At 45.2% G+C, this 23,829-nt stretch overlaps 12 protein-coding genes across 12 annotated transcripts; 7 read left to right on the plus strand and 5 right to left on the minus strand.

The window, feature by feature from the left end:
* Nucleotides 1-216: 216 nt before the first annotated feature.
* KUCA_T00001661001 (uncharacterized protein) lies at nucleotides 217-3,966 on the plus strand (the record flags this gene model as incomplete). Its single annotated transcript, XM_022603864.1, has 1 exon — nucleotides 217-3,966. The coding sequence occupies one exon, from the start codon at nucleotides 217-219 to the stop codon at nucleotides 3,964-3,966; it is 3,750 nt and encodes a 1,249-aa protein (XP_022457702.1).
* Nucleotides 3,967-4,017: 51 nt separating this feature from the next.
* KUCA_T00001662001 (uncharacterized protein) lies at nucleotides 4,018-5,724 on the minus strand (the record flags this gene model as incomplete). Its single annotated transcript, XM_022603865.1, has 1 exon — nucleotides 4,018-5,724. The coding sequence occupies one exon, from the start codon at nucleotides 5,722-5,724 to the stop codon at nucleotides 4,018-4,020; it is 1,707 nt and encodes a 568-aa protein (XP_022457703.1).
* A 234-nt stretch (nucleotides 5,725-5,958) lies between these two features.
* KUCA_T00001663001 (uncharacterized protein) lies at nucleotides 5,959-6,612 on the plus strand (the record flags this gene model as incomplete). Its single annotated transcript, XM_022603866.1, has 1 exon — nucleotides 5,959-6,612. One exon carries the CDS (start codon nucleotides 5,959-5,961, stop codon nucleotides 6,610-6,612), a length of 654 nt encoding a protein of 217 aa, XP_022457704.1.
* Nucleotides 6,613-6,839: 227 nt separating this feature from the next.
* On the plus strand, nucleotides 6,840-8,165 carry KUCA_T00001664001 (uncharacterized protein; the record flags this gene model as incomplete). Its single annotated transcript, XM_022603867.1, has 1 exon — nucleotides 6,840-8,165. The coding sequence occupies one exon, from the start codon at nucleotides 6,840-6,842 to the stop codon at nucleotides 8,163-8,165; it is 1,326 nt and encodes a 441-aa protein (XP_022457705.1).
* Nucleotides 8,166-8,454: 289 nt separating this feature from the next.
* On the plus strand, nucleotides 8,455-10,758 carry KUCA_T00001665001 (uncharacterized protein; the record flags this gene model as incomplete). The annotated part of the gene is made up of 1 exon (XM_022603868.1): nucleotides 8,455-10,758. One exon carries the CDS (start codon nucleotides 8,455-8,457, stop codon nucleotides 10,756-10,758), a length of 2,304 nt encoding a protein of 767 aa, XP_022457706.1.
* A 197-nt stretch (nucleotides 10,759-10,955) lies between these two features.
* KUCA_T00001666001 (uncharacterized protein) lies at nucleotides 10,956-12,545 on the plus strand (the record flags this gene model as incomplete). The annotated part of the gene is made up of 2 exons (XM_022603869.1): nucleotides 10,956-10,978; nucleotides 11,033-12,545. 2 exons carry the CDS (start codon nucleotides 10,956-10,958, stop codon nucleotides 12,543-12,545), a joined length of 1,536 nt encoding a protein of 511 aa, XP_022457707.1.
* A 48-nt stretch (nucleotides 12,546-12,593) lies between these two features.
* KUCA_T00001667001 (uncharacterized protein) lies at nucleotides 12,594-14,420 on the minus strand (the record flags this gene model as incomplete). The annotated part of the gene is made up of 1 exon (XM_022603870.1): nucleotides 12,594-14,420. The coding sequence occupies one exon, from the start codon at nucleotides 14,418-14,420 to the stop codon at nucleotides 12,594-12,596; it is 1,827 nt and encodes a 608-aa protein (XP_022457708.1).
* Nucleotides 14,421-14,880: 460 nt separating this feature from the next.
* KUCA_T00001668001 (uncharacterized protein) lies at nucleotides 14,881-16,218 on the minus strand (the record flags this gene model as incomplete). The annotated part of the gene is made up of 1 exon (XM_022603871.1): nucleotides 14,881-16,218. The coding sequence occupies one exon, from the start codon at nucleotides 16,216-16,218 to the stop codon at nucleotides 14,881-14,883; it is 1,338 nt and encodes a 445-aa protein (XP_022457709.1).
* A 344-nt stretch (nucleotides 16,219-16,562) lies between these two features.
* KUCA_T00001669001 (uncharacterized protein) lies at nucleotides 16,563-19,703 on the plus strand (the record flags this gene model as incomplete). Its single annotated transcript, XM_022603872.1, has 1 exon — nucleotides 16,563-19,703. One exon carries the CDS (start codon nucleotides 16,563-16,565, stop codon nucleotides 19,701-19,703), a length of 3,141 nt encoding a protein of 1,046 aa, XP_022457710.1.
* Nucleotides 19,704-19,758: 55 nt separating this feature from the next.
* Nucleotides 19,759-20,433, minus strand: KUCA_T00001670001 (uncharacterized protein; the record flags this gene model as incomplete). The annotated part of the gene is made up of 1 exon (XM_022603873.1): nucleotides 19,759-20,433. One exon carries the CDS (start codon nucleotides 20,431-20,433, stop codon nucleotides 19,759-19,761), a length of 675 nt encoding a protein of 224 aa, XP_022457711.1.
* A 197-nt stretch (nucleotides 20,434-20,630) lies between these two features.
* KUCA_T00001671001 (uncharacterized protein) lies at nucleotides 20,631-21,545 on the plus strand (the record flags this gene model as incomplete). The annotated part of the gene is made up of 1 exon (XM_022603875.1): nucleotides 20,631-21,545. The coding sequence occupies one exon, from the start codon at nucleotides 20,631-20,633 to the stop codon at nucleotides 21,543-21,545; it is 915 nt and encodes a 304-aa protein (XP_022457712.1).
* Nucleotides 21,546-21,600: 55 nt separating this feature from the next.
* Nucleotides 21,601-23,268, minus strand: KUCA_T00001672001 (uncharacterized protein; the record flags this gene model as incomplete). The annotated part of the gene is made up of 1 exon (XM_022603876.1): nucleotides 21,601-23,268. The coding sequence occupies one exon, from the start codon at nucleotides 23,266-23,268 to the stop codon at nucleotides 21,601-21,603; it is 1,668 nt and encodes a 555-aa protein (XP_022457713.1).
* Nucleotides 23,269-23,829: the final 561 nt, after the last annotated feature.

Consider the following 23,829-nt stretch of genomic DNA (forward strand, 5'->3'; position numbering starts at 1 on the left):
AAATATCATTTCACAATCAATGTATATTCCAAAGGAATCAGATCCATCTGTAGCGTATGTTATTCACTTCTTACATAATAGCAGCATTTGAGCCGCACCAGAAAATTGGAGATTTCACGACGCGTCGATTAGAATTTCTCCCCAAATAACAATTTTGGCTTGTTTGATATCTCCCCAAATCCAATTTATTTGTTTGAAATGAGCTGTTGATAAGGAATGGATAATCCTGTATTCAATTTGGTGGATGCAATAACTGATCTGGCGGAAGTTCTTGCCGAATCGCCCGTTGGACGAGAAGCTCAGGAACTTCTGCCTATAGTCCAGCCTCACATAGCCAAAATAGTGCCGTTATGGCAGAATGCTTTGGGTATTTCGAAAAACCCTAACTTGAGAAATTATAAAAACAGAGTCTTGATGATATCCTCGAAACATGAAGCGACTCCCTTCTCAATTGACTGTCTTTGTCAATCGGGCTTGGGATCAAAAGATGTTGAATCGATCATACGCGAAGAAGTGACGAATACACTGAGTGACCACACCCTTTCACTTGGACAGACCTTTGATGATGATATCCAGAGTCTTGCTGGTGTGTCTTCTATTGCCATCAGAAATGTTGACAGTGTGGCCGAAGACCAGACCACCAACACTCTCAGGGCCAACTCGAATGCTGCAGTCCTGATGAAAGTGAGACAAACGGTCTACAAATGCTATTACGAGACTTCTGCAGTGGAAGAACAGCTCATACGCACTATAATAAGATTTTTTGAAAGCGATCTGAATGCTGGAGCTCTAACGGTTGGTCTAACCGATGGTAGCTCACAAGTCTCTTCGAATGATGCCATCTTCATTCGTTGTTACCGTTCTTTTTTGGACTGTGCCTCAAAATATGAATTGAGCTCAGATCTCAAAACCACCTTACAGATTCTTTCAAGCAAAAAATTCAAATTGCGGACGCTGGCGATCGCACTGATTAGGGCCTATAAGCGTTGCATTTCCGCTACCTTTCTTTGGAAATATGGGGATGTGAAAATTATAAGCGAAAGGATCAATGGTACAGTAATTGAGTGTTTATCAGGAAGCCAGGGTGTTGAACAAGTTTTAAGAGCGGAATTGGAGAAGTGCAAGGTATTTCACATCCTCGATCTTCATAGACAGAGAGATGTTGAATTGAATTCCAGGTACGTCTCTTCTGGAATAGAGAAAGACGAACTGGACAAGGTTGATTCACCTCTGCAACCAGTCACAATCCCGTCCTCTAATGACGAAACAGTTGATGTTATTTCCTTACTTTCGAGAATTGTCACCAAGTATTGCTCTGCTGACTCCAATCCTAAAGTGGAAAGATGGTTTCCAATGATCCTCAGGACATATATCAATGTTCTGAAAGAGACTATTTCTGATGGTTATACTTCTGATGAATATTATACTAGGGTGAAGTCAGCGACCTTGAAATGGAAAAATCGTGAAATTTCTTCGGACTCGTTTCTGGTTGATTTGAATGGCCTTTTTCATGTGTTAATGGGAGACTCGACGATAAGCAAGAACGGATTGCGGCCCACTTTACTGATGCGACTTGCACTGGCAAGGTTCAAAAAGGAAATGAAATTGAAAGGAAAGTTATTAGATGGTTGGTACAAGGCTGCCAAATCTTCTGCTGTGACCAGGGAACACTTGCAGGTCTGGGGCCGTTTCTATAAGAGGCTGTACATGTACAAATGGATCAACCAGTACAATACTGTCCTCGAGAATGAGGAGAAAGCAGAGTCGATTTCCAATGCTTATCTGAGAATGCTCGTGGTTACCAAGTGGAAATCTGCCTATTTGAACGCTGAGTCTTGGACCAAAACCGCTGATAATTTCGTCTCAAGCAAGTACTTAACGAAATGGGCAGATAAGCAAGCATTGATTCACAATTCTCTCCAAGAGCGCCTTGCAGAGTATGAATCCACAATTGTGATGAAGCGTCGTTTTGACGTATGGAAGATCAGCCTACCATCTCGGACTAGAAGCATGGCAGCCATAGCCGATAGGATCTCGATGAAGATAGCAATGAACCAACTCAAGAAGAAAATGGACACAGTCAAGCAAGTTCGAGTATTTTGTGATAATGTTCATGATGAAATGTGCACCAGAAGGGTGTTTCGGGTTTGGCTTCACAACTCGTCTTTCAAGGTGGATGAGATTGACCACTTACTAGTGAGAGAAAGGAACTTTGTTCTGGCTCGAGCTCTTTATCAATGGAAATCTGCATTATCTTTGAAGCTCGCTGAGAGAGAACTTATCTCAATCAACAAGTCGACTTTGAGCCTATACGTTTTGGCAAAGTGGAGAAAGAATCTTGGGTTGCAGCTCTTGGGTGATCAATTTGTCGAAGCTAGATCGCAGAAGTTGCTCAGTGCATACTTTCAGACATATTTGCGTGTGTACAGGATGACCACTATGGCTCGCGAGTTGAGAGAAAAGCAGTTGCTAGAACATTTTTTCAACAGGTGGAAAATGTCCCTGAACATCTTGAAGCTACAAGCCCATAAAGAAGTCAACACATTGGGATCCTCTTTAAAACAGTGGAAGCTGAAAACAATTCTGGGTCCTGTTATCAGAAGCGAATCTCAAGAGCTTAAAGAAGGATTCTTCAAACGCTGGTATTCGCGATCGAATGATATGCAAGGGCATATGCACGATGCCAGAGATTATGCCGCTATCCTGCAGCTCAGGCGTTATTTCCAGCATTTTCAGCATGTGAAATTGGAACGCGAAGAGAGCTTCAGGCGTGCATGCGAGTATCACGATAAGTCATCTCATTGGAAAAATGAGCAATTGTTATATGATGTTCTCTCGTCCTGGAGAGAGTTAACATTTGACTCCTATAGCAGGCGCCAAATACTAGAGGGACAGTATGCCGAGTTCTGTAAATCTCACCAGGCAAAGACCAAATCAATTTTTGCAAGATGGAGATCCCGGACAGCAGAAGTTTTAGAGGACATCGAGCGTGCTGAGCAATTCAAGGCCATTGTTCTACTCAACAAGACCTTCAACAGACTTCTACTCAAGTGGGATCACTTCCAGGAGCTGAACTTTGAGGCTCTGCGCAAAGTGGAGGAGAAAGATGCGAAAGTGATGATTAGCATTGTGAGGGATTGGAACTTAAAGATCCTGAAACTCAAAAGGAGCGAAGAAACGGCTAAGGAGTTCAAAAGGAGGTGGAGACGTAACAATCTGAAGCGTCATTTTGACATATGGGCAAGCAGCAAGAATGAAAATCCACCTGAAGACACCTCTTTTGAGAATGACTCGGAAGTGAACCCATTCACCGTGGAGACCAATACATCCCCACTACATCGTTTCATTCAGCCTCGTCTGTCGCCAGTGAGGCCTACCATTCAGGTAAGAGATCTTCGGAGATCACCCGATCACGAGTCTGCCCTATATACCCCGTCCAGATCAAGGTTTCAGGTCTCTGTTCCGGCCTCAGAGAGAATAAGGAGGATGAAAATTCAAGAGACCAAGATGCACTACCAAAAGGCAAAGAAAGACTCCCCAGAGAAACCTCCAGCTTTTGTCCGGCCGTCTGGAAGTACCGTTTTAAAACCAGATCCGGTGTTTGCCCAAGCTGTGGAATCCCCTTCACCAGATATGCGCACGATATCGGTGCTCAACAGCGAGCTCTTGATAGCCAGTCCGAAGGTGTCACCATTGGCCGTACTGAAGAAAAGGTCAGAAGTCTCCAGGAGCATGTCTTCGAGCTCAACTCTGGTGCTGAGCTCAGGACAGACAGCCGAGAGCGAGCCTGAGAATGACGACTTCTTGGGAAGTTTGGAGCAATGGGAAGAAGATTCCGAGCCAGGTGATGATTTTCCTCCTCCGACTACACCATATCAGTCCCCTCGGAAGAACCGCAGGGAACCAGGCACAATGACCGATCTCGTGAGTAGAGTGCGCACTCTTAGGTTTTCAAAGGAGAACTGATCATGAATTATACGATGTGTAATTTTTACAAAGCTATCAAGATGAAGATACTTACTCCTCCGATTCCTCTTCCAAACCACCAGTCTCCTCGAATGTGTCCAAAGGAACGTGGTAGATGGAAATCTTTGGCGAATTGGGGTCCTTCAAGATCACGTATTTGTAATCTTCCGAGCCCGACTCGTGCTCCACAATCTCGATCAAGGACTTGACGATACCCCAACCGTTATTGACGGACAAGTTGATTTGGGCAGCCAGGTCCAATGGCTTGTAGGTGTTGACACCAAGGACAACGTGCTTAGTGTTATCCTTAGGCAAGACTCTGGCAACAAAACCAATCTTCATGGTGTCACAGCCTCCAAGAATGGACTTGGTGGTCCATCTGGAAATCTTGTTGTTATTCCTCTTCAGCTCAGCAGCAATGATAGCACCCCTCTGTTGATTGAGCTTGGTCTTCCAGTCGAGAGTTCCTGGGGTGTACTGGTTCAAAGCATTGATGGAGACGAAGCTAGTCTCACCATTTGGTTGCTTATCAGTGGCATCGATCTCGGTACGCACAATGATGGACATTGGTTCCGCAGAAGCGTCTGACGATGGCAGCACAAACTTTCTGTATTTGTAACCACGGTTGAGCAATGGCTCCGCAACATCAGCCTGGCTGACGAATGGGTTTTCCGCGTGCTTCAAGGTGAATTTGGAGGATTCCAAAAGGGAGTTTGCGACAAAGTTCTGGTTGATGAAAGTGGCCTCCAAGGACAAGTTATCGGCGCTGTTCGTGTCGGTTTCAATGTTCTCAATTGGAGGGTTTGGAGCGTTCTCGTCAACATCCAGTCTGTCAACCGTTGAACCATCACGCTTGTCAAAGAAAATGACACCGTTCTTCTTTCTCACAACGATATCCCATGAGTAGACGGATCTGTAGGCACACATGAGTTGGGCGAGGATTCCATCGGTAGCAAAGATCTGGGCGGCCTTGGAGTCTGCCAAACTGCTAATGATAGGGTCATCTTGAGTAGAAGGATTGAATATAGCTCTGTCAAGAGTCTGCAGAGGTTGCGACAAAGTACCGTTGAGCTTTTCGAACTTCTTATTGTAGTAATTCAAAGTACCGTAAGTGTCGACATCCTGGACATCCTTAACATCCAAGTTGAGCTTAGAGAGTCTGTTGAACTCAACTTCAGTAATAAGTTTCCACTCAGAGCCAACCTTGACGGAAGGAGCTCTCTTTGCAGCAGAGTCGTCCTTGAATCTGTTCCAACGGTTGGTATTGTTGTAACCCCTGAAGTTCTGTGGTCTCTGCGAGTTGTTATTGTTGTTGTTAGCGTTGTTGTTCTGGTACTTGTTTCCGGTTTGGCCCTTGGCATTTCTGTCGAACGGAGCAGGCTTTCCGCCAATCGTCTTCTTGCCTCTGAGGGTCAAGGTCTGTCTGGCACCAACTGGAGGAGCAGTGTTGTCCACCACGAGGAACTCACCAGCCTCTTCCTCTTCGGCAGCAAAAGACGCGGCAGCTGAAGCACCGTAAGCGTGATATTGATCTCTTTGGCCTCTTTGGAACTGTTTCTGGTTCTTGGTCTGGGCAGTCTGCATAGCAGCAGCATCCTTGGCTGATTGCCAATCCGCAGCCTTTCCCAGTTTATCACTCTTGGAGAATGGCGCGTATGGGACGTCGCTGAAACGCAATGATTGGGGGACATCACCCTGAGGACCCCACGAAGAAGTGGCAGGAGCCAAGTCTTTGAAGTTGAACGGAAGCGAAGACATGGTTATTATTTATCTGGTAAATGTAGCACCTCTGGATCAAGTTGGACTTATCATGGACGACGTGAAAAAATAATCGTCGTGTCAAAAACAATTTGATGGTCGTGCCTTACGAAATTATGGACTCCATAATGAAGCATTGAAGCCACCGAGTGGCGACGGCCTTGTTGGTAGCGGGCTATTCTAACACCTTCATTCAATCATTGAGGTTCTATTTTTGAGCACATATAGATCAAAATGAACGGAATCTCTGTCGACATCAACCACCTCAAGAAGGGAGAAGTGAACCTTGGTACTTCCATCATGGCAGTGACCTTTGCAGACGGTGTCATCTTGGGTGCTGACAGTAGAACTACAACCGGTTCTTACATCGCCAACCGTGTGACTGATAAATTGACACAGGTCAATGAGAACATATGGTGTTGCAGATCGGGATCTGCGGCCGACACGCAGGCTGTTGCCGATATCGTGAAGTACCATTTGGAAATGTACACTGCCCAGCAAGGAGAACAGCCAACCACCAAAATCGCAGCCTCGCTATTCCAGGAACTTTGTTACAATAACAAGGACGCTCTCACTGCCGGTATTATATGTGCTGGATACGACAAAAGATCGGGTGGATCTGTTTATAGTATACCGATTGGAGGTTCTATTCACAAGCAGGAGTACGCGATTGCCGGAAGTGGGTCCACCTACATCTACGGTTACTGTAACAAGAACTTCCGTCCAAACATGAGCAAAGACGAGACAATTGACTTCATGAAGAAGTCTTTGGCCCAGGCCATCAAATGGGACGGATCCAGTGGAGGTGTGATTAGAATGGTGATCTTGACGAAGTCTGGAATGGAGAGATTGGTGTTTTATCCTCACAATTATGTTGACAGCGAATAGATGCTTAAAGCCGGTTCGATCGAAAATTCAAGCTTCGAGAAATAATTCTCGACAGTTAACGTAGGCTTCCTTATATTAATTCTTGCACCTAACAGGCCTGTAATATTTCAACCCAGGTAGCACAGTCGTGTGCTCGACGCGGCGCGCATCGCTCATTCGTCTATCTCTACTCTTTGTCAAACTTGACTACAGCTAAGCTGCTTCAAAGTTGAAGGGGTACAGTGGTAATGCCGAAGAGGTTCACGGAGTTGCTTGCTGAAATCACGCCGAAAGCCAATTGCAAATATTCGGTGGTAAATGTGCGATCAAGTGCCAGGGAAACGAAGCCATTGGTGAGTGCGCCGTCTCGATCAGAGAGACCGCGTACATTGAAGATTGAACACTTGATCGTTGTCTGTCAGGATGGAATTCCATTTTTTGCTTTAGAGGTATATGTTTACTTGTCTTTGTACAATGACCGTGTTGAAAGGTTGGTGTTTGTCTCAAAAGCAGACACCACTGGGTTGCTCTCCAAGCGTGGTGGAGACGGTATCAAGATCAAAGATATAGTCAAGGTGGCATTGAAATGGATCCTCAAGTACCCAATTGAGACATACGTTGAATCTGCTCATTTGAAAAGGCGCCAGGCGGATGCTGACTCAGTCCATACAGAGGTTAGTCCTGAGTTATGTCATACTTATCAATCGGCGACCCAACGCGTTTTACACGCGTTAGTTGTCAAAGCAAGGGGATTGTCTAAACCCAAACCTGTGAAGCCTCAAAACAAAGACCTGGTGGTCCCAAAGAACCAGATCACGAAATTGTGTCTTTTCACCAGAGCAGAGCCCCAATATCTGTTCCCAGGCTCAGACCAAAACCACTCTAAGCACGTTCTCTCTGGTGATAAGCTTCTGAAATGGTGGGCCGATATTGTTGATGGACTGGTTGCAGAGACCTTCTCCGAGATTGACCAATTAAAAATCAACATTCCTGGTGCTGAGCCAAGAACAGTGGAGCGTACCTTTGGGAAAACTGGTAGCTGGAAAGTTGGTGACATTTTTTCTGCGAACAATGCATCTAGCTCTGATCTTGCCGTCCATAGAATACCTCTATTACCAGATGACCCTAAGGGCAGATTTTTGGAGCATCTGGTAGTGGAAAACAGAATCAAAAAAGTGTCTATTTCCCAGTTCTGGGTCGAGTTGGCGATTAGACAGGAATTCAGGCTTGGGATCACTGTGGGTGTGATTGGGGCCGTGGGGAAAGTCAGGCCAAGTGAAGGTATCTATACTACAGAAGTGGCTTTGACTAAGGCTGAACTACAAAATGTTAAAGATCTTCTTATAGAAAGAGATTATTCAGACGTCAGCTCGGCAAAGGAATTTTCAGAGCGTGTTAGCCAAGATGAACGGATAAGCCTGGAATTTTTCACTGGAAATAGAGAACCAAGCAAAGCCGTCAACCAGCCAAACGCAGAAACTCAGGTAAATGCCGTTTTAACTGTGAGAAAGCGTCCTAAATCTGAACAGGTGAACAGTCTCAACAATTTCATCAGAAAGAAGCCAAAGAATTAGACTTGTATAGTATTAAAACCTCACTCTTGCATATACTATCATAAGTTAGAACAGCAATAGCAAAAAGACCACATTGGGAAGGTGCCGTTTTAGGAAGTCGTGTAAACCGCGTAATGGAGCTTCTCAACACCTCTCCAGAGGCGCTCCACTCAAAGCTTGAACTGTCTTAAGAAAACCGAATAAGGGAAGTCTGTTTTTTGTGTAATTGTCGCTCTGGTTTTACCTTTATTGGCTCCATTTATTCACTGCATCACTAGCTCGTTTCAGTAAAGGGGATTCGTTAGGAACAATGTCGGCTCTGAAAGACCTAATTCCCGTGGTGAATAAGTTGCAAGACATCGTCACCAACACCAATCTGGCAGATTTAGACCTGCCAATCTTGACAATAATCGGATCGCAGTCATCTGGTAAGTCTTCTGTGCTGGAGAATATTATTGGAAAGGATTTTTTGCCTAGAGGTACCGGGATCGTGACCCGTAGACCTTTGATTCTCCAACTTATCAACATCGAAGAGGATGATCAATTGATCTACAAGTCGCCACCACCCGTTTCCAATTCTGAGCTGACCTTGGAAGAGCATTTGAAGCGCGCTTCGGGTGATGATGCCCCACCTTCAGAGTGGGGAGAGTTCCTGCATATTCCCGGAAAGAGATTCTACAACTTCGACGAGATCAGAAAAGAGATCGAAAACGAGACTGCAAGAGTTGCCGGTAAAAACAAGGGCATCAGCCGTATACCCATCAACTTGAAGGTTTATTCTCCAAAGGCCCTGAACCTTACGATGGTTGATTTGCCAGGTTTGACCAAGATCCCAATTGGAGATCAACCAACGGATATCGAAAGACAGATCAAGAACTTGATCTTGGAGTACATTGCAAAGCCAAACTCGATCATCCTGGCTGTCAGTCCAGCAAATGTTGATCTTGTCAACTCTGAATCTTTGAAGCTAGCTAGACAAGTTGACCCTCAAGGAAAGAGGACTGTTGGTATCTTGACCAAGTTAGATTTGATGGATCAGGGAACCAACGCCTACGACATTCTTGCTGGCAAGGTATATCCTTTGAAACTTGGATTTATTGGTATTGTCAATAGATCTCAGCAGGACATATCTACCAATAAGTCATTAGACGATAGTTTGCAAGCGGAAGAGGACTTCTTCCGCAGCCATGCTGCCTATAGAAACCTTTCAAGCAAATGCGGTACTCGGTACCTTGCCAAAACCTTGAACCAAACCCTCATGAACCACATAAGAGATAGACTGCCAGACATCAAAGCCAAGCTCAATACACTCATGGGCCAAACAGAGCAAGAATTGGCCTCGTATGGTGATATGGGGATTGTTTCTGAAGAAAACAGAAGCTCGTTGATATTGCAGCTAATGAACAAGTTCGCGAACAGCTTCATCAACTCCATTGACGGTAACTCAATGGAAATCAGCACGAAAGAGTTGTGCGGTGGTGCAAGGATCTATTACATCTACAATGAGGTGTTTGGCAATTCGTTGCTTTCCTTGAATCCCACGGCCAATTTGTCTGTCCATGATGTTCGCACTGCCATCAGAAACTCTACTGGCCCAAGACCTTCTCTCTTCGTGCCTGAGTTGGCTTTTGATCTTTTGGTCAAGCCACAAATCAAGCTTCTGGAGGGACCAGCTCATAGATGCGTTGAGTTGGTGTACGAAGAGCTCATGAAAATTTGTCACAACTGTGGTTCCCAAGAGCTTGCTCGTTACCCAAAACTCCAAACCAAGCTCATTGAGGTTGTCTCTGAACTGTTGAGAGAAAGACTGGGTCCAACAACCAAGTATGTGGAAAGCTTGATCGAAATACACCGTGCCTACATCAACACAAATCATCCCAACTTTGTTGGAGCTGCAGCTGCAATGGCCAGTGTGGTTGAGGAAAGACAGAAAGAGAGGGACGCTGAGACGAACAGAAAATCGATTGAAGAATCAAGGCGCAGTCAGCAGGAGCAGGTTGATGGTCAGGCAAACGGTTCTGCTATCTCTGAGCCAGCTTCTGAGAATGGATTTTCTGATAAAAAGCACAAGGTCGGGAAGCACTCAGAATCCCAGGATGATGTCAAGCGCGGTCCTGCAGACAAAGACTCTTTCTTGAACTTTTTCTTCGGAAAGGACGAGTCTCAGGTAACCCAGCAACAGGAGTTGATACAAAGGCGTGCGCAGCAGCACCCATTCCAGCTGCCACTACAGTCAGATGGTCTGCAGTTCAATACCCCCCAGTCATTAGGAAACCTATCTCAGCAGCTTGAAGAAATCACCATTGAGGAGAAGGTCCCAGCTCTATCTGAAAGAGAGCAACTTGAGTGCGAACTGATCAGACGGCTGATTGTTTCTTACTTTGGAATTGTTAGAGAAATGATCCAGGATCAAGTCCCCAAAGCCATCATGTGTCTTCTTGTCAATTACTCGAAGGAAAGTGTTCAAAATTGCTTGGTTGCCAAGCTCTATAAGGACTCTCTATTTGATGAGCTGCTTTACGAGGATGAAAGCCTGGCCCAAGAGAGAGAAAAATGCAAAACCCTTCTGGAAACATACCGTGATGCTGCTGCTGTTATCAGTGAGGTTATTTAAATTTGTTCAGCTTGTTAATATCTGTAAATTCCCACCTGGTTAAATGTGATCTTTTATGAAAATCTGGTCCTATCGACCTGTAGTTACACTCTTTCTATATTATTATGTATAGGCCCGATGAGCATCGCTCCTCAAATGGCCTCAGAAGTTTTCAGATGTCTTTCACACCACAAAAGGGGAGAGACCACTGTACAATAATGTCGGATACAAAGAAGAAAATGTACGTGTATATTTTTCAATGCCAGTCTGAGGCCTCGATACTAACTACTTCAAGATTGGTTCTCAATCCAGCGAGCATTGAAAAGGCCATAAAAGTTGCAAACACATTGGAGACCAAGAATGGGCCGTTTGAAGCAGTCCTGTGTTTAGGCGATATACTGAGCGATGGAGAATCGACAGAAAATCTTTCGAAGTCCGTGGTGCCATTTTATTTTACAGAAGGATATAAAGACCTGTCTTCTCTTGATAATCAGAGAGAGACCTCGAATCTGAACATGTTGAGACCGATGGGTAGAGTGAAGCTCTCCTGTGGGCTTCTCCTTGGATATCTGGCTGGAAAAGCAGAGGAGTTAACCGATAAGGAAGTTAGCGAGTATTTTTCTGATCAGCTGATTGATATTTTCATTGCTTTCAAATGGCCGCAAGCCATAGGGAGAGAACAAAAGCTGTCGTTAGTGGGATCTTCCAAGGTTGACATTGCTGTGAAATTATCGAAGCCAAAGTATGTTTTCGGGGTTGGAACAGAAGCTGGTCGATTCTATGAACGTGATCTCTTTCAATGGCCCGATGGACGTCAAACTAGATTTATCAGTCTTGCCAGACAGGGAACCAAAGACAAATGGCATTATGCATTCTCCATAACACCCGGCCAAACTGAGGAGGCCCTTTTGGAAGCCTCCAAAACATCGCCAAATCCCTTTCTCGAATCTGAAGAAAATTCGCTTGACAGAAAAAGACCTCATTCTTCTGTTTCATTGCCCCCAATTCCCAAAAATGCTGCTGCCAAAAGAATGAAACCGGTGGGGCCCAAAAACTGCTTCTTCTGTCTGTCGAATCCAAATGTGTCTCTGCATTTAGTCGTCTCTATTGGGAACTATGCATACATCACTGCTGCAAAGGGACCTCTCTGTTTGAAAAATGAAAGTATTCCATTCTCGGGACATGGCATTATAATACCGATTGCACATGTGGCCACATTAAAAGACTTCTGTGAAATTGATGAAACTTCCGAGTCTGCGAATATGTTACAGACTCCGATGATGAACGAGGTGTTAAGGTATCAGGTTGGTATCTTGAAAATGTTCAAGTCCCTTACAGTCTCTATAGACTACTCTGTGGTGTTCTGGGAGATTTCCAGACAGACGGGTATCCACTTCCACACGCAATTTGTACCTGTTCCAACGGAGCTGTTGGATAATTTCGAGACTGTCATGAATGCCCAGATCAAAACCAATAATGAGACTTTTGCGCGGAATATGGCCCTCAAGTTTCAAAAAGTGGATAGCGAAGATGTTGACGGGAATGAAAGGTTGAACGCCATACTGAAAAGCAGGGACTATATGTTGATAACAGTAGCAACATCTACTATAAAGCAAACCAAGTACATCTTTGATTTGAACAAGGCTGAAGGTATGCTGGACCTTCAGTTTCCTCGTCGTCTGCTGGCTACCATACTGGAGACACCAGAGAGAACATACTGGGATAAATGCAAACTCAGCGTCAAAGAGGAAACCGAAGATACAGAGGCATTTAAAAGAAGCTTTGAGAAGTTCGATCCTACGATATGATAGTCAAAAAAAACAACTTAATAACATTTGGGAGATGATGATGCGGGTTCAGTAAAGCGTGCTAAAAGGATCATCATGGCGACGGAAGTTGGCGGAGGGCGTGATATTGGATTGTTCGTTGTGAGAAATGGTTGTCAGTATCCCCATACTACTGGCATTAGGATTCTTCTTGTGCTTGAAAGTGAATCCAACGAAGTTCTTCGAGTCCACCCCTCTGCCTCCCTTATCTGCTGTTCTCTCATCAGCAGCTCTTTTGCGCATCACTTCTTTGTACTTAGCCAGATCCGCTTCGTTGGTGAAATCGTCAAAGTATCCTGCGTCTTCTTCATCGTCAAGCTGTGGAGTGAAAGGAGGAACACGCTCCCTCAGGTGATCCCAGTTGACTTCTGCAAAGTACGGCATGGCCATAACCTGTTTCAAGCTACGGAGTCTGTCCTTGGGAGAAGCAATCAGTCTGGTGATCAGTTGCCAGGTCCGGTCACTAAAAACATATCTGCCGTTTTCATAAGTGGGGCGCTTAAGACAATCTTTCCACCTCTTGAGGTTTGCATATGTCTCATTTGTCGAGCTGCCAGAGAATGGCGTATAACCTGCAATGGCTTCGAAGAGCATACATCCCAGAGACCAGTAGTCGATAGTATAATCGTATGGTTTACCCTCCAGAACCTCTAGAGCCATGTAATCCGGAGATCCAACAATTGAGTGGGCAAACTGAATGTCCTTTGCTCTCAAAGACTTGTACATCTGCTGTCTCTCGCTGAAGGTTCTCTCCTGTGGATGGTACTCCAGGTCCTTCACTTGGTTGAGTCTCAATCTCATGCTTTCGATTCTGTCGCTTGAGACCGAGCCTGCAGCTAATCCAAAGTCTGTCAGCTTGATATGGCCCTTGTTGTCAATCAGGAAATTCTCTGGCTTGAGATCTCTGTGGGTGTAGCCCAATTGATGCAGAGCGTTCACTGCAGCGAACATTTCAGAGATATAGAATCTCGCGTGAGGTGGAATCAGATATCCCGCATTACTGAGCAAAGTTCTGAAGTCTCCACCGGCAACAAATTCCATTGCAAGGTAGACATTTTCAGGGTCCTGGAACGCATAGAAAAGCTTGACCAGCCACTCGGAACGGGTGTTGGTAAGGATATCTCTCTCAGTAAGAACATGTCTGGTCTCGTCCGTTCTCATCAGCAGTCTTTTGTTCAGCACTTTCAAAGCACAGATCTCCTTGGTGTCTCGTTTTCTTGCCAGAAAAACTTGTCCGTAACCACCCTGGCCAACCTGGGTGATGATGGAAAAATCCTTATGCCTTGGCTTGATTCTCCTCTTTCTCAGAAGCGCTCTCTCCCTGCCCACGTAGTTTCTCCATTGGTACTGGCGCTCGGAAGGATGCAATTGGTCCAGTGCTTTCTCCATTTCTCCGACCCGCTCCTTCCTGCTGATGAGGTAGTCGAACATGTCGCAGTAGTAATCGAGGAAGTACATCTGACACACAGTCACGAGTCTGCGGGTCTTCGGATCGTTTGCTTTGGTGTAGAAGTCCTTTGGCAGCCTGTTAGGAGACCCGGAGTTTGAAACTGGAGAAGATCTGGCAAATGCGCCATCGGACGGAGGGAGCAAATTCCGGGCCGGAGTGGTTGGTGGAGTGTTCTCCTTGTTGGTGTTGGAGGTGAAGTTCAACCTCTCAAGGTGCTTTCCGCCAGTCCCAAAAAACTGCTCAAGCGTTCTGTTTGGAGAACTCTGATTGCTTCTGGGAGACCCTCTGAAGCGCTGGGGGGAGCTGTTAGGTGTGCTGTCTTCGAAACTCATGCCTTCAACATCCCTGGTGAGATCTTCTAGTCCGGTCGGGGACTTTGACGACCTTCCAAAGAATCCGGTCATCATCTTGTTTCCTTGTTTAGCTCTTGGAAATGATTAGCAAATTGACTCCTGAGGGCCTGATGTGAGGAGATATATAACAAAAAATGAAGGTGCCCCATGAAAGAGCGAGTGAGTTGAAACAGTTGTTATTTGGACCTGATCTGCCTCTGTTTACATTTGTCCGGATCCGGAAAACTGCCATTGGGTCACATTCAATTTGGTGGTACACACCTGGTGCGGCTGTCAATGTTCTTACAAGAGTTTCATGAAGCAATATAATATACTATGTGTAGCGAATATTTAATTAAATTTGAGAGTTTCAGGACGCAATTGCATAGCTGAACCGAAAGAAGCAAGACCAGGAGCTCTTTGCTTGTTATCTTCACTCTTTTGCCAATATTCTGGAGATCTGAAAATTTCATTTGAATTTTTATGTTTCATCAAATTTTGGGGAATTTCATAAAATCGTCAATTAGTTTCAAGACTATTTGTCACTCGATAAAAGAGTCCTCACTAGATTACTGTTGCCTTCTCCCATCTCTAAAGCTTTATTCAACCTCTTCTCCATTGCTTTCGTCATCTTGGCCTTCGTAGTAGCACTTGAGCTTATGGCCCTGTACACCCCACTTGATGAGTTCTTGCCAGCCAAGCCAAGACCAATTTCTTCACCATAAGCATTGGTGATGGTTTCTTCTTGATCACCGAAAGCCATTTTATTCTGGGCTTTGGCAAGTTCTGACATTTCGAACTGTTGCTTGAGTTTCCGGAAACGTCTACCGCCTCTTTTCTTAGAGGGAGCGGTCACTGGCAGTGGCAGAGCTTTAGTGGCTGCGTTATCCGGGGGAGCCTGAAATTTATCTAGCTTCTGCACCAGCTCCCGTCTCCATTTATCTCCAAGGTCTCCAGCATATGTGTTCAGGTCTGTCTTGGTAGACAAATCCACCCTAGCTGCCAGGACAACCTTTGCAGACAACATACGCATGGCTTTTTGTCTGAACTCCTCCGGAACATTTTGAACAATCTCTGCCGAATATATGTAGCCTTTGTTCCTTATACCACCTCCACCAATCCCTGTGCCTACCACCCGGTTCGATCCAAGAGAGGCCAAATTACAGGCCGGAACAGTGGCCAGTCCTTGTATGCCCAAGGTGGATATCATCTGAGCTGCCACCACAGGTCCCAACAACACGGTCAGATTGGGAGCAAGTATGGGTGCCCTTGAAGCAATGTATTGTGTGATCACCAACTTAGCAGTGTCTAGCTGTATAACAAGATCACAAGCCCCAACAACAACGGCCATCTCCCTTTCGCTGAGACGGACGTCGTGGTGAGATTGTCTCAGCAATGAGGAGGACATCGATATCACCAATATCTTATCGCCAGAAAGAAATTCTTTCAGCCGGGAATTTTCATCAGATGCAAGCTCAAGATTGTTTTGTATTATCCGCACAATCTTGCAATATTCTATAGGGTTGCCTATAAGAGAACTCAGTTCAGGAAAAACCGGGGTGTAATGGATCCTCAAGAAGTTGTGAATCTCTACTATATCGTTTGCGATTTCGTCAAGTTGACTATTTGCCTTCCCCAGAAAGGCTACTTCTGAAGCTTTATCAATCTGGTCAATCTCCATACTTTGCGCCTCTTCAATGCCCTCAATAGTTTTCTGGATACCTTTCAGATGCAGAGAGGCTCTTCGCACAACCTCTTCCGATTCAAGTTCGAGGGCTCCATCTTCCATAGTCAAGTCGGGGGATTCAAACTCCTGACTTGGATTCTCATCCTCATCACTTGATAAGTCTCCCAATAAATTAGCTGCCGACATATTATCAAGGGTTCTGGCCACCAAGAATTTGCCTTAACTGACACAAGTGATAAAGAACAAGGCATCGCTTTCGTACAAAAAAAGCAGTGCATCGCAGGGCAAGGGCACATAACGCTGTTCAGCGTTCACAGAAAATTTCCGGTCAAGATGCGGGTTGGTGAGTCACTGTCAGTCTAGATCATCACTTTCGCCAAAGTTGTATGCTGATTTACAGACAAATACTCAAAGTCTGTAACTATCGTGCTTATAATCCAGCTGCAGTAAGTTTCCCATTCCTAAGCAAATCATGATCGAATCTAACCATTCATCAGAGTGTCAGAAACTTCTCTTTACAGTATCCAAAGATGAGTGAACAGATTGCAAGTGACCAGCCTCCAAAGGTCAAAACTGAAAAGGAGTTGGAGAAAGAGCGCAAGAAGGCCGAGAAGCTTGCCAAGTTCAATGCCAAAAAGGCTAAACAAGACAGTCTGAAGGCTAACCAGACAGCCAACTCCGAGAAGAAGAAGGAGAAGGCCTCTGAGAAGCCAGCCGCCGCTCCTGTTTTTGTTGACCAAACCAAGTCTGGCGAGAAGAAAATTCTTGTTTCTCTTGATGACCCTTCATTGAAGGCGTACAGTCCTAAGAATATCGAATCGTCATGGTATGACTGGTGGGTCAAAGAAGGCTTCTTCGAACCCGAGTTCGCAGAGGACGGAAACTACAAGCCAGCTGGGGTTTTCTCCATCCCAGCACCACCTCCCAATATCACCGGTGCTCTTCATATTGGTCATGCTCTTACAATTGCTATTCAGGACTCGCTCATCCGTTACAACAGAATGAAGGGCAAGACCGTCCTGTTTTTGCCTGGGTTCGACCACGCCGGTATCGCGACCCAATCTGTTGTCGAGAAGAATCTATGGGCAAAGGAGAAGAAGACCAGATACGACCTTGGACGTGAAGCTTTTATCGAGAAGGTTTTTGAATGGAAGGACGTTTATCTCAACAGAATCAAGGGCCAGTTCCTAAAGATGGGTGCTTCGTACGACTGGAACAGATCTGCGTTCACTCTTGATGAGGCTCGTTCAAAGGCTGTTACTGAAGCTTTTGTCCGCTTGTTCGAGGACGGTACTATCTACCGTGACAACCGTCTTGTGAACTGGTCTGTCAAGTTGAACACTGCGTTGTCCAACTTGGAGGTCGACAATAAGACCGTCGCAGCAAGAACATTGCTGTCCGTTCCAGGATACGATGAAAAGGTTGAGTTTGGTGTTTTGACCTCGTTTGCTTACGAGGTTGTTAACAGTGACGAGAAGCTCATTGTGGCCACAACCCGTCCAGAGACCATTTTCGGTGACACAGCTGTTGCAGTACACCCAAATGACCCACGTTACAAGCACTTGCACGGCAAGTTTGTCAAGCACGCCTTTTTGGATCGCCAGATTCCGATCATCACTGATGAGCTGAATGTCGACATGGAGTTCGGTACTGGTGCCGTGAAGATCACTCCCGGTCATGACATGAACGATTACCAGGTTGGTAAGCGTCACAACTTGGAGTTCATCAACATCCTCACTGATGATGGTCTCTTGAATGAGAACTGTGGAAAGTACCAGGGGCTCAAGAGATTTGATGCCCGTAAGGTCGTTATTGAAGAACTGAAGCAGAAGGGTCTTTACATCGGTCAGGAAGACAACGAGATGACCTTGCCAATATGTTCTCGTTCGGGTGACATTGTTGAGCCATACCTAAAGCCACAATGGTGGGTTTCGCAGAAGAAAATGGCGGACGCTGCTATCAAGGCCGTCCGTGATGGCGAGATCACCATCTCTCCAAAGGTCTCCGAAAACGAGTACTTCCGTTGGTTGGAGAACATCCAGGATTGGTGTATATCTAGACAACTGTGGTGGGGTCACCGCTGTCCTGTCTACTTCGTGAATATTGAAGGTGAGGACAATGACAGAAACGACGGTGCCTTCTGGGTTCCTGGTAGAGATTTGGCCGAGGCCGAGAAGAATGCTGCCGAGAAGTTTGCAGGAAAGAAGTACACTCTGGAACAGGATGAAGATGTCTTGGACACCTGGTTTTCTTCTGGTTTGTGGCCATTTTCCACGTTGGGATGGCCCGAAAAGACCCCAGACATGAAGACCTTCTACCCAATGTCCATGCTGGAAACAGGCTGGGATATTCTGTTTTTCTGGGTCACCAGAATGATTTTGTTGGGTATCAAGTTGACTGGTCAAGTGCCATTCAAGGAGGTGTTCTGCCACTCTCTTGTTCGTGATGCTCAGGGCCGTAAGATGTCCAAGTCTCTGGGTAATGTCATTGACCCTACTGACGTTATTAACGGTATTGCCCTTGAGGATTTGCACAAGCAGTTGCTCGTTGGTAACTTAGATCCAAAGGAACTTGTAAAGGCCACAGAGGGTCAAAAGCAATCGTATCCAAACGGTATTCCTGAATGTGGTACTGATGCTTTGAGATTTGCCCTCTGTGCTTACACAACAGGTGGTCGTGATATCAACCTGGATATTCTACGTGTTGAGGGATACCGTAAGTTCTGCAACAAGATGTACCAAGCTACCAAGTTCGTGTTGATGCGTTTGGGTGACGATTACGTTCCTCCTGCAACTGGAAAGCTGACCGGTAACGAGTCTCTGGTAGAGAAGTGGATCCTTCACAAGCTTACCGTCACTTCCAAGATTGTGAACGAGAGCTTGGAGAAGCGTGATTTCTTGGAATCCACGACAGCCATCTATAACTTCTGGTTGTACGAGCTCTGTGATGTGTACATCGAGAACTCCAAGTACCTGATCAACGAGGGCACTGATGCCCAGAAGAAGTCTGCAAGAGACACACTATACACATGTATTGATGCTGCTTTGAAGCTTATCCACCCATTCATGCCGTTCATCACCGAAGAGATGTGGCAGAGATTGCCTCGCCGTTCTTCTGAAACTTCTCCAACCATCGTCAAGGCTGCTTATCCAGTCTACGTTGAGGAGTACTTCAACACGGAGGCCGAGGCTGCTTACGAGCTAGCCCTCGAGATCACCAAGGGAGCCAGATCCTTGCTCGCTCAGTACAACATTGTCAAGAACGGAAAGATCTTCGTTGAGTCTTCCAAGGAAAGAGTTTTCAACATTGCTAAGGACCAAGAGTCTTCCATCGTCTCCCTCATCAAGGCTGTGAACGAAATCGAGGTTGTCAGTAACGCTTCCCAAGTTCCAGATGGTTGTGCTTTGCAAGCCGTTTCGCCAGACTGTAATGTTCATGTCTTGGTTAAAGGTGCCATCGACATTGATGCCGAAATAACCAAGACGAACGGAAAGCTGGGCAAGTTGGAGACCCAACTCCAGTCCATTGAGAAGACCATCAACGGTAAGGATTATGCAGAGAAGGCCTCGAGTGATGCCAAAGTACTCAACAAGGAACGTCATGAAAAGTGCATTGCAGAGATTGATGGATTGAAGGCTACAATTGCAAACCTGGAGCGTTTGAAGTTATAAATTTCTTCCACTATTCTATTTTTCATAAATGTACAAAGTTGATTTTCGTCTGTAATTAACTCATCCAAACGTAGTCATTGGAGACGGCTTCTGATATCACCTTCCTCACCCCGATGTTTTCCTGTTCAATGGCTTCTGCGGCAAAGTCCAGTACCTTGAGCAACTCTTCTTCGGTGAATTGCCCAAAAGACTCAGAGTAGAGAAGTGATTTGGATTTGCCATTACCCAGACTGAAGCAGACCGCATGGTGAGATTTACTCGAGGTCAGATCTCTGTCAGTTGGATCTAGGATGAGCTTTCCTGTATTTTGCTCTATGGCCACACATTTGGCATAGAATGACTCGGAAATTCCCACTTTTGCATCAATCAATGCCAAATAACACGCATTTATGCATCCCACAAGCTCACGCACAACATAGCAGGGTGCCTCACCTGCATCCAGTATCTGCACCACCACTTGTATCAGCTGTCTTGGATAGAGGAATGTGCTGATCACACTTCCCAGAACGGACTTCAGCTTGTCCTCGGTTAGCTTCTCACGCGTGGACGATACTCCAACATCAGGGCGTATCGTCACCTCCAAAGCTGCTGAAGTCGGCAGCTCCTGCCTAGCTTTGGCCTCTATCGGACCACTTACGGAGCATATCAAGCTCGTTGCACCAAACTTATAACTTGCAGACCCATCAACACGGTCCAATATACCGAGCTCGGCGTTGAAACTTGTCGTCATGCCTGGATTTATAGGCTTATATTTGCAGTTTGAACAGGAGATATGCACCGCAAAAGCTTCAACCCTAAGATTTTTTGGAAGGTCGTGTGAAGAACGATGCGATGCTTGCGTAATATTTTTGTCAGCAAATAAAAACAATTTTGAACTTTCTGCAGCTCAAATCTTTCGAACAGCGAATGACGCGTTGATGATCAGGCATGGTTGGTGTCACAGATAATCTTCGTCGTGGGGTAGATGTGGATGCCTCCACATCGGCTGCTGCTGGGGCTTTCTCAGGCATGGTGGCTCGTATGGTGACAGCTCCTTTGGACATAGTGAAGATAAGGCTTCAGCTGCAGGATAGACCAGCCAAGGGTCAGCAGGCATTGCCTGTCAAATACAAGGGAATCCTGAACACAATAGTCACAATAGCCAAGGAAGAAGGCGGAGTGCGATCGCTTTGGAAGGGTAATGTGCCCGCTGAAATCATGTACATACTATACGGGGCAACCCAGTTCACTGCATATTCGACCTTCAATACCGCGCTCACTAGCTTCGAAAACGCTCATAGTTTGCAGGTGCCTAGCTCGTTTCATTCGTTGATGATTGGATCTCTTTCGGGGACAGTCGGCACAGCAATTTCATACCCGTTCGATGTGATGAGAACGAGATTTGCATTCAACAGATCGAAGAAGTTCCTATCATTCTTTGGCACCATATCCTATATCGCAAGAACCGAAGGAATACGAGGGTTCTTTGGAGGAATTTCACCATCGTTGTTAGCTATGGCCGTCTCTAGTGGATCAACCTTCTGTGCTTACGAATTTTTAAGTGAGGCCACAGACAAGCATGCAGAATTGTCTTTCTTATCGCCATTTTGTGGCTTGATAGCAGGCACATTTTCCAAAACTGTGGTCTTTCCGCTCGACCTCATCAGAAAGAGAATGCAACTTACAAATAATGATGCAAAAATGACTTCGCTGATTAGGGCAGTTTACACCCGTGAAGGAGTTCTAGGGTTTTACCATGGTCTTTCCCCAGCACTTATCAAGTCTGCTCCAACCACGGCCGTGAGTATTTGGATGTATCAGCTTGCTGTTGCAACGATACAAAACACGGGATTCCAAGCATAGCAATAAGTCGCTATTAATTTATTTATAGATTACAAATTTTCTCAAATAGCGCAGTTCAAAACTCGAATCCGGGTAGGTATGATGACTCGAATCCAAGCACAGTATCCCATTTCTCGTAATCAACAGCAACTTCACCTTTGGCCTTCTTCTCAAACTCGGTGGTTATAAACTTGTTATAATTCCAGTCCAAGAAGTCTTCCATATTATAGCTGTACTTGTTAAAATGCTGTTGCAGAATCTTGGCCAAAGAGGCAACGTTGGGGTGGTAATGGTTCATCATCGTTTGCAATTCCCAGATGGAAGACTTGAGAGCGTTGGTATTGGATGGGTCTTCTTCCTCTTCATCAAATGGATCTTCGAAAGATTCAAATTCTGTGGTGTTGTGCAGAAGCAGCATACATGTTGGATGCCTTTTCAAGAGATTGTATATGAAAGGAATGACTATCACAACACCGGATGGTGGAGCTGTAAGCGCGATTCTGGCCAGCCTCTTGATGAAAGATGCAACGATAGATGAAGACAAATGAGTGGAACCCATGAACACATCGAGCAGTCTGAAAAACCTGGATTTCACGGTTAGATGCAGTAATTCTGGAGTCAAAATAGCATATAGTTTTTTGAAAAAGTCTGGATATTCCAAGTTGAAGCGTCTCATGAGACCAAAGAGACCATTCAAAGCTAAAATGGAGATGGTGATATCGGAAGAGCTGAAGCCTGTATCATATGAGTTGGTGAGAAAATCCATGAGTTTGGTTGGGTTGTTGAAGAAAGGAATCATACGCTTATCAGCCATTAACAACACGAGTTTGTACTGAGAAAGCTCCAAAGGAAAGTTCAGCAAAGTAATCCAGTTCTTCTCAAAATTCTGCTTGAAAACTGTCTGCTGAGATATCACTTTTGGTGGGTTCTTGGTGTAGGTCTTCTTCACTGTCTTTTCAAAATCGTTGATGACATTCTTCATTTTCACAAGCGTAGCAAAACTGGAGAACACCACTTTCTTGCTGTCATTATCCAGCTGCATAATATCTGCTTCTAGCTGTTTCTTGAGTTCTGACATAAAATAGTACTTCAGATCCCAATACCTGTTGAAATAGGAATCCATGAACTCCAACAACAGGTAGTTGTCAATTGTACCATCACTCAGAATCTGGCTTATATCCCCAGACAGCAAAACTCCATAGATTATTTCGCCATAAGTCTTTGTGGAAAAGTACGGTTCCTCGCCAGATCCCATATTGTCGGACTCGGCCTTGAGAAGCTTCATCAGAATCTCAAGCACACCAATCTTGAAAGACTTCACATCCTCGTTCAAGTCTAGAGCTTCTGGTAGTGAGAGAATATGTATCATGAATGTCTTCATCTCACTGTATTTGGATTTCAGCCATTTTGCTACCATCGCCTGTTTGTCGCCTGCACTTTTGGAAACTTTGAGTCTGCCAGTCTTTATGAAATCCAAAAAAACTTGCGCCAGGGTCACACTCAACGCCGAAATCTTCTGAAGATCGTTATCAGAAACTTTCGACCGCAATATAAGCGGTTCGGACAGCTTAAAATTCTGCAGCAACTCGGAGATCAGGTTTATGTTCTTCGTAGATTGAAGGAGTTCTTGTCTGTATTCAGCACACTGTTCAATGGAAAACAGCGTTGGATTTTTGAGCTCCTTTTTCGAGGACTTAGACCCATTGGTCTTGCCGTTCACTTTAGTCTTCGTCCCAATAGCCATTATAGGAATATGGGTTCAGTTTTGGTAACTACTAGAAAATTGTACATTATCTGCATAGACCGCTATCACTTCAAATTTTTTTGGTAGTGTATGGGTAACTTCTCAAGGAAGTGCGAGGCCCAAACCATTTGCAGGGCTTTAAAAAATTCTCGTCGTCCCTGGGTTTTCCATGCTTAAGGCTTTTTTCCTTATGACCTTCCAAGTTCAAAATATGATGAATTCTCGCGTTTAACTCAAGACTATTCCCCCTTTTTGGAACGTTCAACTCTGTTGTTCTGGGATGTTCTGGTGACAGCGTCTGCGCAACCATTCTTGTTACACTTTAACAAGACGCGTATGAGAACTTCTGATCCCCCACGAAGGATGTCATTGTCTACACACTATGTAATTGCCTTTATAAACCGAGTTTATGAAGACTTTTTTTGATTTCTCTCAAACTAATTCATTTGTAGTCCGATTGCACCTTCAAGGTGGGTTCTTCCTGCAAACTTCACTAGGTCGAAACCCGTATGTTAGGTGCTAGATCGACAATGCTCAAAGAAACTGATGGCAATGGCATAA

This window comes from Kuraishia capsulata, genomic scaffold (genome assembly GCF_000576695.1).
Source record: "Kuraishia capsulata CBS 1993 genomic scaffold, Kuraishia_capsulata_scaffold_2, whole genome shotgun sequence".
Lineage (NCBI taxonomy): Eukaryota > Fungi > Ascomycota > Pichiomycetes > Pichiales > Pichiaceae > Kuraishia > Kuraishia capsulata.